This window comes from Canis lupus, chromosome 9, assembly GCF_011100685.1.
Source record: "Canis lupus familiaris isolate Mischka breed German Shepherd chromosome 9, alternate assembly UU_Cfam_GSD_1.0, whole genome shotgun sequence".
Lineage (NCBI taxonomy): Eukaryota > Metazoa > Chordata > Mammalia > Carnivora > Canidae > Canis > Canis lupus.
The window spans coordinates 11494447-11506920 of NC_049230.1; the positions used below are offsets into that span (position 1 = coordinate 11494447).

The 12474-nt window shown below is 43.6% G+C and overlaps 1 protein-coding gene across 6 annotated transcripts in view; it reads left to right on the forward strand.

Moving 5' to 3' along the window:
- The window catches only part of ABCA8 (ATP binding cassette subfamily A member 8), a 76835-nt gene extending 65008 nt beyond the window's left edge, over nt 1–11827 (forward strand). For 5 of the 6 annotated variants that reach the window (XM_038546766.1, XM_038546767.1, XM_038546764.1 and 2 more), the window contains 11 exons: nt 215–335; nt 1240–1357; nt 2030–2121; nt 4975–5135; nt 5830–5905; nt 5980–6074; nt 6822–6941; nt 7142–7282; nt 8921–9000; nt 10697–10752; nt 10884–11827. In XM_038546766.1, coding sequence (XP_038402694.1) covers nt 215–335; nt 1240–1357; nt 2030–2121; nt 4975–5135; nt 5830–5905; nt 5980–6074; nt 6822–6941; nt 7142–7282; nt 8921–9000; nt 10697–10752; nt 10884–10982 — 1159 coding nt within the window. In that variant the 3' untranslated portion in view covers nt 10983–11827. Of the gene's footprint in view, nt 1–214; nt 336–1239; nt 1358–2029; nt 2122–4974; nt 5136–5829; nt 5906–5979; nt 6075–6821; nt 6942–7141; nt 7283–8920; nt 9001–10696; nt 10753–10883 lie in introns of those variants that run through there. The other variant, XM_038546770.1, reaches the window with a different exon arrangement.
- Nucleotides 11828–12474: the final 647 nt, after the last annotated feature.

Consider the following 12474-nt stretch of genomic DNA (forward strand, 5'->3'; position numbering starts at 1 on the left):
TGAAAGATACGTATGAAGCAAGGGTCACTAAGTACAACAGTACCCTTCAGAGGAACAAGGTCGGGAAGGGAGGAAGGGTCAGCACACTGAAAGGAGGTGATGATAGTTTAATAATACCCAAAATACTCAAAGCATCAGATTTAAAGAAAACAATATTCTTAACACAAGAATGAAAACCCTCTATCAATGATCCGCGGATGCCTTTTGGCTCTAGAATTTCTCCAAGAAGCAATGATGTGTGTCAAAATCCAGAAGCGCTAGAAGGAGAGGATGAAGATGTTCAAATGGAAAGAGTAAGAACAGCAGATGCCTTGAATTCTACAAACTCTGATGAGGTAAACCATATGGAGTAATCGTATCATCAAATAACATAGAAGTGTGTCAGTTAAAGCGGTCAGTCTAGGAGTCTGATCCTCGAATCATCCTGAGTTCCTCCCATCCATGCAAGCACAGATCACAACTTCCTTTTAGTTATGTAATCATCTTGTTTACATTGAAACAGGTTAAAAGCCATGTTACCTCAGTTCATCATTCTTGGGATAAAGACCAAGAAGTAGAGTACAACTCAAGTTGCAAAAGCCAAGAAAGAATGTGTGAATTTTATTTTTTTTAATTTAATTTTATTTTATTTTATTTTATTTTATTTTAAAATATTTTATTTATTTGATGCAGAGAAAGGTTTTATTTATTTGAGTTGGGACATGGGGGTCAGGGGTGGAGGGGCAGAAGGAGAGGGAGAATCAGACTCTGCTGAGCAGGGAGCCCAATGCAGGACTTGATCCCAGGACCCTGAGATCATGACCTGAGCTGAAGACAGAAGTTTAACCAGCCAAACCACTTAGATGGCCCAGAACTTGTGAATTTTAGAACAGGAACAAAGTGACACCTTAGCATTGTTCCTTGGAGAAGGTGCGATGTACAGACCACAGGGCAAAGTGTAGTCCACAGCACGTTGCCCTTTGAGCATGATTCAGTACTTCTCCAAATCCCTTTGATCCTGTTCTACGCAGAATAATGTGTGTCTGAGTAACTGCCTTTGTAGGAGGGCAGAATGGCCATATCTTCCCTCCAACACTAAGGACCGGGATTGGAGAATGGCCAATAAACGTGTCACCTAGTAGAAGGTCTTCTGTGATGTCATGGCTTGCGCCATGAGGGGCCAACCCAGTGCAAAGACAGGGCTTCTTCAAAGTTGATGAAGAGAATTAAGGTCTAATGTGATTTACTTGTCATTTACAGAAACCAGTCATTATTGCCAGCTGTCTTCGCAAAGAGTATTCAGGAAAGAGAAAATACTGCTCTTCCAAGAGGAAGAAGAAAATAGCCACAAGAAATGTCTCTTTCTGTGTTAGAAAAGGTTTGACTGCTCCCCCACCCCCACCCCATAGCTCTTCCCCTGTTGGCTTGGGGCCCTCATCAGTTTTATGGTTCTTGAGGAGAATTGTTCTGTACATCTTGTGGTTTCACACACAGACCCATCAGCAGGTGACCTTGACAGCTCCTTTGACGGGTCCCTTTTCTAAGTAAAATTAACTTAACTCCCCCTATAGATGGGGCGGAGTCACCTCTACACGGAAACCATAAGCATTCTATGAAAAGACCACGGAAGCCATGACATTTCTATTTAACGAGCCTGATTGATTTGCTAGTAGTTTGTTATATTTCACGAGAGAGCTAAGTGGGGTTGTGCCAGCACAGTCTGAAGGCTTGACCAGCAGGTTTGAGATGACCTCATTTTGTGGTATTATCACACATCCTTAGGGTCATAGGAGACAGAGCCTGACACACTGGCTTCCAAGAGAGGCTTTACCCCTTCCTATCAGCGTGACTTTGGGCAGCCAACCTCATCTCTGAAAGCTGTCCCCAAAATGTAAAAAGGGATTATGATAACAACTTATGACAAGTAAAGGAGATACTGTATTTAAGGCACATGGCACAACACTTGTCACATAGCAAGACTTGAGACTTTTTTATTCTTAATTTTATTATTAGAGTCAATTAATATTAAGTGTAACCAACTTTTTTTCAGGTGAGGTTTTAGGATTATTAGGACACAACGGAGCTGGTAAAAGTACATCCATTCAGGTGATAACTGGAGACACAAAACCAACTGCTGGACAGGTAGGTGAATTCTGTGGAGAATATGCTATCTCATGGTGCTCAGAAAAAACTTAAACTGTGAAAACTTAGTAAACAGCAAATCTCATTTAATCGTTAGATGACTGAAGTAGTTCAAGTAGCAGAATAATACATTCATGAATTAACATGATAATACATGGGAAAACTTATCGCTGGCAGGGAATAATTACTTATGCCTTCAGAGACATTTAGAGGGAATATCCTGTATCAGATCAGAAATCATTATCAGAATCTATAAGTCTTATTTATAGTACCATGAAGCATGGGACACCTGGATGGCTCAGTGGTTGAGTGTCTGCCTTTGACTCAGGGCATGATCCTGGGATCTGGGATCGAGTCCTGCATTGGGCTCCTTGCAGGGAGTCTGCTTCTCCCACTGCCTGTGTCTCTGCCTCTCTCTGTGTGTCTCTCATGAATAAATAAATAAAATCTTAAAAAAATATATAGTACCATGAAACAGATGGATTTGCACTTTTATTTTCTTGCCAACTGTTTGCTTCCATTTATTAACAGTGAGTACAGTGTAACACATTACAATTTGCTTTTTTATTTTTTTTAATTGAAGTATAGTTGACACACAGGATTAGCAGTTTCAATGAACATTGTCTTCCCAGTATGTAATGCTTTCATCTGAGATTAAAATGTTTAAAAAAAAAAAAAAAAAGGCAGCCCTGGTGGCTCAGCGGTTTAGCGCCACCTTCAGCCCAGGGCGTGATCCTGGGGACCCAGGATCGAGTTCCACATCAGGCTCCCTGCATGGAGCCTGCTTCTGCCTCTGTCTGTGTCTCTGCCTCTCTCTCTGTGTCTCTCATGAATGAATAAATAAAATCTTTTTTTTTAATTTAAAAAAAACCTTTGTAAGCAATTATATTCATTGTCCTTCACAAAGTGCTTGGATCCTGAGACATATTTTTGTAGAAATACACTGTTTCTTGGGAGAGTTCTCAAGGATTGACTCAAAATTGAGCAAAAGTGATGTGAAGTCAACTTGAATTGTACATGGAACTGAACTGTGTAAGGTGGCCAGACACAAGAAAAAGAGCTCAGTTTTATCAAAGAGAGAGACAACACGAGGTATAGAGAACACATTTCCCCAAAAAAACTATGGTGGAAAATAGAAAACCTTAAGAGCTCCTTTGGAAAGGATGTACAGGGATTGTGGAGAATGGAATATAAGGCACCACACAGCCCAAAAGGGAAAGGACCTCCAGGAATGGGATTGATGAATATCCCAGCAAAGAGGGAGGAGAAAACAAAGATTCACAATCCCTCCAAAGCCAAGATGAGATCATGTGTTTGTGAATGAGGCCACTCAGGAGTGTTGGTGGCTCGCTCAACCCTAACTGGACTCCTTAGTTTTGTGGAGACCATTCCTCATTAAGCATGGGCTAAAAAGGAGGTAGTATCTGTTCATAGGTATATGGTAATGAAATATTTTATTTTTTTTATCCTTCCAGATATTTTATTTTTTAATTTGTTTATTTTTATTGGAGTTCAATTTGCCAACATATAGCATAACACCCAGTGCTCATCCCGCCAAGTGTCCCCTCATCAGCCACTCCAACCCCCCGCCCACCTCCCCTCACTACCCCTTGTTCATTTCCTAGAGTTAAGTGTCTCTCATGTTTTGTCACCCTCACTGATATTTTCACTCATTTTCTCTCCTTTCCCTTTATTCCCTTTCACCAATGTTTATATTCCCCAAATGAATGAGACCATATAATGTTTGTCCTTTTCCGATTGACTTACTTCACTCAGCATAATACCCTCTAGGGCCATTCACATCGAAGCAAATGGTGGGTATTTGTCATTTCTAACGGCTGAAGAATATTCCATTGTATACATAGACCACATCTTTATCCATTCATCTTTCGATGAAATGAAATATTTTAAAAGGTTAAGTAAGATCTGAGTTAACAAACTGAACTGTTTGGGTGTCATGAAATTAGCTTTAATTGGATCAGCCCGTGTGATCTTTATTTATAAACAATGCCATTGTCCTACTTATTTTCAACAACCTCTTACTGCACTGAGGCTGAAGGACCCCCTCTCTCCACCCTGCTGGCTCGTCCAAAGGGGCCTTGGTCACGTCCCTCCCTCTTTCTGCACCTGGCCCCCAGCTGTGCCTCGGGTCTGAGGACACATCCAGCCTCATCATGGCACAGGGCTTTGCTCTGGTTCTTGACTCTGCTCCAAATTCCTTTCGTCTGGACTCTTCCATGGCATATGCCCTCTCGGTCTTCCATTCTGTGGTCCCTCAGCAGAGGGTCTTTCTGTAATCATCCTACCCAGTCACCTTCCCTGTTAGTCCTCTCCTCAGTATCCTGACTTACTTCCTTTATAGCACCATTTATTCCAGTAGCTCATTTTTCTTCTTGTTTATTGCCCAGTTCACTTGGTAGAACGAAAACACCCAAGAAACAAGGGTGCTAGGCCTTCCATTCCCCCATGTATCCAAAGCAGACAGCACAACATTTGTTACGTACTCAAAGAACATGTGATCACTGAGTGTGTTCAATAGCAAGTACTTAAATTCATAAATTCATATACTTATTTTCTGACTATGATGAGAAAAATTGGATATAAACTGTTGGCCATGATATTTGTGAGATATTTGATTTTTCAGCTTAGATTAGGTGGTGCACACAGTGGTCGCTCATGGGTTTACTCTCTGACAACATCTCTCCAACGTGGAATGATTACAGGTTATTCAACTTAGTTAGGACTTAGAGAGTCTCTAGTTGTTCTAGGTTTGGTAAAGAGAAAGAGGCCATTGAGAAATGCAGGAAAAACAAACCCCAAGGGCAGGCTCTGAGGGTGAACTTTTCTCTGCAGGTGCTACTAAAAGGGAGCAGCGGGGACGGCTCCCTGGGCTTCCTGGGTTACTGTCCCCAGGAGAATGTGCTGTGGCCCAACCTGACTGTGAAGGAACACCTGGAGGTGTTTGCTGCTGTAAAAGGGCTGAAGAAGGCAGACGCGGCAGTCACCATCTCCAGGTAGGTGGGAGCCACACCTTTTCTGTTCTACAGGGGCGGGAGAGGGTTGGGAGTGAGGAACTTCACTATCAGTTCAGGACAGGAGACTCCGAACCCTGACCCAGATCAGACCACACTGAGTAGACTCCCTACTAGAACCTGGTTTCCCGGATTTCCAAGTGTTCATTTTCTTCTCATGTTAAATATCAAAATAGTAACCATTGGGGAAAGTTATCAAAAATACTAAAATTTAAGTATAAACTATTCATCCTAGAACAGTTGTTTAGAAATCATGATAGGGGCTTATGATATTCTTTTAAAAGGGAAAAGTGTCTATCTGGAGGGATCAGACCAGCCAGTTTAAGGTTGCCTGGCATTGGGGCACCTGGGTGGCTCAGTGGGTTGTGTGTCTGCTCGGGTCATGATCTGGGACCTGGGGATCGAGCCCTGCCTTGGGCTCCCTGCTCAGCAGGGAGTCTGCTTCTCCCTCTCCCTCTGCGTCTCCCCCATGCTCCTGCTCTCTCTCTCTCTCAAATAAATAAATAAATAAATAAATAAATAAATAAATAAATAAATAAATAAAATCTTTAAAAAAAGGAAAAAGATTGCCTGGCATCTGTTTTCCAAAGTGCATTTCTGAGCTCTGCTCCCCATCCCTCTAACTGGGTGACCTGTCCTCCTACCCACTTCCTTAGTGGAATTATATTTGCTTCAGGTTGGCAGATGCGCTCAAGCTGCAGGACCAGCTGAAGCTGCCCGTGAAGACCTTATCCGAGGGAATAAAGAGGAAGGTAAGAGGGGAGACTCAGTGTTACTCTGCGCACCCTGCCTGTCGGTGCCAGACACACTGTTCCTCTCGTTCCAGCTGTGCTTTGCACTGAGCATCCTGGGAAACCCATCCGTGGTGCTTCTGGACGAGCCGTCCACGGGCATGGACCCCGAGGGGCAGCAGCAAATGTGGTGAGGACCGCTACCTAGTCAGGGCATCTGTGAATTGTCCTACTTGTGCAAAAATGGTCCCTTACACTCTTTCTTAGTGTTGGGCGGGGGGGCAGGGGCAACACCTCTCCCTATGGTTAGTAACACCGGTATTTTGCAAACCAAAACCCAAACCTTTCCCCTGATACTATTTCATCATTGGAGAGAGAATAAACATCAGCAGGACCCAGACACACTGTCCCACCGATCTTTCAGGTAGTGGTGGCGCATCTCTGGGCCACAGTCACGGTGTCCAGGGCCCCGGCCGGAGGGGAATGAATGGTCATGCCCATTAGGTTGTAAAGGTTGGGGTGGGTTCTGGATGTTGTCTCGAGTATTTATTCTGCATTTATCTTCTCCTACGAGGTGGTGACACCTCTGCTGTTGGATTCTAGCTCTCCGTTCCTTGGCACAGCCTCTTCATACGCAGTCTCTTGCTCAGCATTTCTCTTTCAACCCCAGCCTCGTGAGAAACGCTGTTGTCTGTGCCTTGCTCCTCGTCCACTGCCAGCCTCCCCTTCACCAGCCCTCACCCGGCTCCCCCTTCCTGACCCCACCTGCCCCCTCCAGGATTCCTCCCTTGCTTATGCTCCTTTTGTTAATTGCTCACAGGCATGCCAGTTAAAAATTCTTTTCTCTGCCCATTTAATGTTGTTTTTTTTATTTTTTTGCCCATTTATGATTAATTAGAAGGCTTTCTTAATTGCAAATAGTCTTTTGACGATTCAGGCAGGCGATCCGGGCCACCTTTAAAAACACAGAGAGGGGCGCCCTCTTGACCACCCACTACATGGCAGAGGCCGAGGCCGTGTGTGACCGTGTGGCCATCATGGTGTCTGGAAAGCTGAGGTGGGTGCCTGTCCCCACCCACACTTGGGCTCCAGGTGCACGGCTGGGGGAGCTTGCGGACAGTAGATCTCTAGCTACTGCACCTGAGGCTAACACCAAGGCCCTTGAGACAACCCTAGCGGCAAGTCAAGAGTCTCAAACATTGTGTTCCCTGTCTCCTTCCCCTTACTGTGACCACCTCATCCACCTCTGACTTCCAGATGTATCGGTTCCATCCAACACCTGAAGAGTAAATTTGGCAAGAATTACTACCTGGAGATGAAGGTGAAGACCCCTGAGCAAAGGGAAAGTCTCCATCAGGAAATTCTGAGGGCTTTCCCCCAGGCGGCTCAGCAGAAAAGGTAAAGATGCTTGCTGGTTTGGATCTGATACCAAATGTCACCTTTTCCTCACTGGTTTCACTGATTTGTGGTGATTGAGAGTCCATACTTAGCCCAAAAGGAAACTTGCAAGACATTATTTGTTGGCCTCCGCAGAAACTTAATTTAGAAAAGAGAAGAGTTGATGGAAAATCAGACATAGCCTGTGTCATGGTCCTACTATGTGCCAGATACCGTCCTGGTGTTGTGCTGGCTTATTGAATCCGCAATGAGTCTTTCCAAGGTAGACACTGTTGTTCCAGTGAAAAATCAGATGGTTTCCAAAAGGTACTGTGAGGGTCTGGCCACGACAAGATCATAAGAAATGGAATTGATTGTTATCTTTTAGAATAGGAAACTGATAAGTTACCATAACAGAGCTAACAGGTGGCATAAGTAGAATATAATTACTTTATTTCAAATCTGTTAACACTATGGTAATGGAAGAGCTCTCAGGAAAATAGTAAAAAAATCAAAGGGTAACTTTAGGGTCATTTTTAACACCTAGAATTTACCTAGAAGACAGATGATTTAGGAGGTAGGGGAGGAACCAGATAGGAAAAGGTAATAATAAGTCATAATTATACAATCAGAAAAGGACAAACAGTGTATGTTCTCATTCATTTGGGGAATATAAATAATGGTGAAAGGGAATATAAGGGAAGGGAGAAGAAATGTGTGGGAAATATCAGAAAGGGAGACAGAACATAAAGACTCCTAACTCTGGGAAACGAACTGGGGGTGGTGGAAGGGGAGGAGGGCGGGGGGTGGGGGTGAATGGGTGATGGGCACTGAGGGGGGCACTTGACGGGATGAGCACTGGATGTTATTCTGTATGTTGGTAAATTGAACACCAATAAAAAATAAATTTATTAAAAAAATGATACAGTGGGAAAATATATTTCTACACTGGAGTATAGATATCAAAGCAAATGCCATTCCTCAGTGTGCAGCCCATGACTGAATAGAAATAGGTCATAAAGGCACAGGGAATGAATAGAATAGATGAGAATGATCGCCCCCATAAATAGAGAAAATCGCATCTTCAGAAATGAAATCTAAATCTTCTTGGTTTTCAAATGCTAAAAAGACAAACGTTAATCTGGGAGACAAATTATCTTTTAAAAAATTGTGGCTGAGCATTATTTGGTGCTTAATTCCTGGCAATTTCTAGGCGCCTCATCAAAGACTCAGTTATATCATCCTAATTAGGAAAGCACTTTGAGGAGCATGGGGAAGGTTGGAGAGGCAAGAGTTCTCTGGAGAAAAGACCAAGTCCCCACCTGAGTTGGGCGACTTGAAGAAACTACGTGGCATCGGTCCCAGCCTGGAAGATGAAGTTGGAGGAGCCAAGTGCCCAGCTGGAAAGATGAGGTGGCAGGTGGCTTTGGCAGATGTGCACGTTTCCTCTGCACTGCACCTGCCCTCCCCATCCCAGGAACCAAGGACCTGAGCCTCCCCCGGTCCTCCCCCAGTTCTCCTTGTGAACAGCCTCCCCCCAGGCATTTTGCCTGCACCATGCTGCCTCTTATTGATGAGGATAACGACCAGAGACAGGGCCGCAGCCAGCCTGCACCTGCACAGGTGGTCTCAGCCTCAGCCCCACCCCTCTCCCCGCAGGTACTCTCCTGTGATGGTCTATAAACTGCCAATGGAAGACGTACGACCTTTAGCGCAAGCTTTCTTCACATTAGAGAGGGGTAAGAGTCATAAACTTTGAAATGAGATCCCAGGAAGCAGGTCATCCCAAGTCATAGACTAGTCCATCGACCTGATGCAAAGGGAATGTGAGCTAAGGGTTCATTTTAAAGATTTTATGTATTTATTTGAAGAGAGAGAGCACCTGAGCAAGAGGGAGGGGCAGAGGGAGAGAGAGAATCCCAAGCAGACTCCCCGCTGAGTGTGGAGCCTGGCTCGGGGCTCGATCTCACAACCCTGAGATCCTGACCTGAGCCGAAATCAAGAGTCGGGTGTTTAACTGTACCACTCTGGAGCCTCTAAGGTGTTAATTTTTAAAATTAAAAATCCCCAATTGAATTTTAGGGGCACAGAATCAAAGAAGTGGAGGCATTCTGTGTGTGTTGGGGGATGGGGGTTAATGGAAGTGATTTTACTTCTGCTTTGTGGGGTTTTACCCATGTGTTTATCCATAATATATATGGAGAACCTAGGTCAAAATTCAGTTGTGTCTTTAAAAAAAACAAAAAACAAAAGAGCATCTGGGTGGATCAGTGGTTGAGTGTCTGCCTTTGGCTCAGGTTGTGATCTCGGGGTCATGGGATCAAGTCCCACATCGGGCTCCCTGCATGGAGCCTGCTTCTCCCTCTGCCTGTATCTCTGCCTCTCTCTGTGTGTCTCTCATGAATAAATACATAAAATCTTTTTTAAAAATTCAGTTGTGTATACATTCAAGGAGGATACTTTCTTTGGGAACACTAAGGTGTGATGCATATTTACAATTTAATTTTATAGGGCCTTGCATATTATTTTATGGCCTTAGGCTATGTATTAAGAAACTGGCCTCCTGTCTGGTCATGAAAACAATCTCTGTGTGTGTCTGTTGTGCTTCACCACTGACCTCACCACATCCACCATCACCACCCCATGATTTCCTGCCCCCCGAGGTCATGAACTCCACCTCTCTGAATTGTGCTGGCTGAAACTTCCTCCCTATGCTCTTTTCATTGTCACAGCTCTTTTTTTTTGCTTGCTTGTCACCTTCCCTAGAGAAGGGTAGTCACAGCCCTGATAGGAGGGCAGCAGCCTGGAAATATGTCACCAATGGTACTGGGCTGGTACTGGCCACAGTGCCAATCTGGGAGTGCTTTTGGGACCACGTGGTCCAGAAGGTTGGGGTACTTGGTGCAGAGAACAAAAAGGGGGTATCACTATGATCATGAAGACTATTAGCAGGGGTACAAAGAGTCTTCTAGAACCAGGAGCCTTCCCATCTATTCTGGTCAAGGAGAAAGGCTTTCGACTCAAGTTAGGACCAAGCTGTCACAGCAGGAAGAGGGTCACAAAAGCTATCTGTTCCCTAGGAAACCTCAGGCATCTTTCTCCATAATCTGAGGCTTCCCTTTGCAAAATGCATCTACCTTCTACCTCTTCTTGTGCTGCATGTGCAAAAACACTGACTCACATCCAGGGAAGGAAACCTTTTCAGCACAGTTTCCTCTTTAAATGTACTTTTCTCCCCAAACCCAAGTGAATGCACAGCTCTTTTTTGAACTGCACGCTGTACTTAAATCAGGACCATTTTTATCGAAACTTTTTTATGTAAGATGTTTTTGAAACTTGCTGTTTGTATGGCATGCTGAATTCTAAGACCGTCTGGATATAAAAAAATAATAATAATAGTAGATGAACTCCTAACATATGTCTGTCCTTCTGCAGTTAAACAGAGCTTCGATTTGGAGGAGTACAGCCTCTCCCAGTCCACCCTGGAGCAGGTGGGTCAGCGGTAGGGACCCTGTGTCATCCGTGGAACATCCATGTACAACATGTGCATGCACCTTGCACTCACTTGGAGCTACAGGGGGCAATGTGACATCTCCGTCTCTCTCTGTCTTGCCCCTCTCAGGTTTTCCTGGAGCTCTCCAAGGAGCAGGAGCTGGATGACTTCGATGAAGAACCTGACCTTTCAGTGAAGTGGAAGCTCCTCCCACAGGAAGACCCTTGAAGCCCCAAGCTCCTCCCACAGAGAGACCCTGGAAGCCCCAAATACTTTATGTTTCCGTTCAAACCTGTGGTTATTTTTTAAGACATTTATTTTTATAGCATCAATGTCATATTTTTAGAAAGTATATTATAAACCCAACATGATTCTTCCTGCGGTGGAGAGGAAGAGCAAGGGCAGGGCCATTGCAGCCACCACATGAACAGAGGCATGTGGCTGAGCCCACCTCCCAGTCATCGCCTCTGTGTCTTTGCGGGTCACCTTGATTCTACTTTTTTGTACAATATCGAATAAATTCACTTTTATGAAATTGTTTCATTTTCTGAGTATGGTAAGTACATCTTGTTTAATTTTTTAGCAGAACCTTGAAATTCTTTTCTCTAATCTAGACTGAGAAGTCCATGCATTTATTCTTCTACCAGTTTTATACTTTGTGAGCTGATATTTTAGTAAGAATTTTAAGTGACCATGTCAAAAGCATCATACTTTTTGAAATAGATTTTCATATATACTCTTATGGCTAAAAATATTAAACCATTTTTGGTCATAATATCCGATGTCTATATATTTGAAAACATATCCACTGGTAACACTGTCAATAGCATTGAGATAGTTGCCATTCAGAATTTATTGTAGTTCTTAAATTTTCATAAATCAGTGAAGTCCCACATTCATTGAATTTTAAAAACAAGGCTTTAGAGTTGCCTGTTTTTGTAATTGATATTTCGTGGCTATTTGCCACTTGATCTAAGAATGTTGATAGATGTAGTAACAAGTCAATTGACCGAGTTGGTGGGGAATATGAATCTCATATGTGCAGTTTTGAAATACATTTTCTATTTCATGTATTTTCATGTGTCTTTTTCTTGACTAAGTGGCCTCCATATTCACAAATTCATTGAAATCAAATTGAAAAAAATTGCTCAAGAAAAAAAAGAAAAAGAAAAAATTGATCATGTGAGAGCTCGTTTGTTGCCTTAATCAACATATTACCAAATGTAAAGAAAGAAAAAACACCACACCATGATTGAAGAAGTTAAGGGTGGTGGCAAACAGAGATATTTCCTAGAACAATGTTTCTAAAAAATCACTGCATGTGATTATCAAGCAAAACATGTAGTTAAACAAGATTTTCTGAGTTGGGGAAATGACTCTCTGATCAGTCTTTCCGTATCCTTTTTTCCCTCTGGAATCCCTGACCCTGTCAGACTCCAGTAAATTTGAGCAGCCTAGAAAATTCTGTTCTAGATAACCCTTCCCACAGCCTCTTCCCAAGGTCCATTTGCTCATCGGGTGCTGGTGTGTGGTATGTGTCAGAAGGCTGGTTTGTGCAAGCACAGCACCCCCTGAATGCCGCTCCAGTCACTACCTTGAGAAGGTAGGGATCCTGTCCTCCCTCTGTATTCCCCTCAAGCAGAATGTCCTGAAGAACATGCTATTCAGCATTCCAGGTCAGGGGCCCCGAGGGTGGCCAACCTGGAGCACCTCCTTTGTA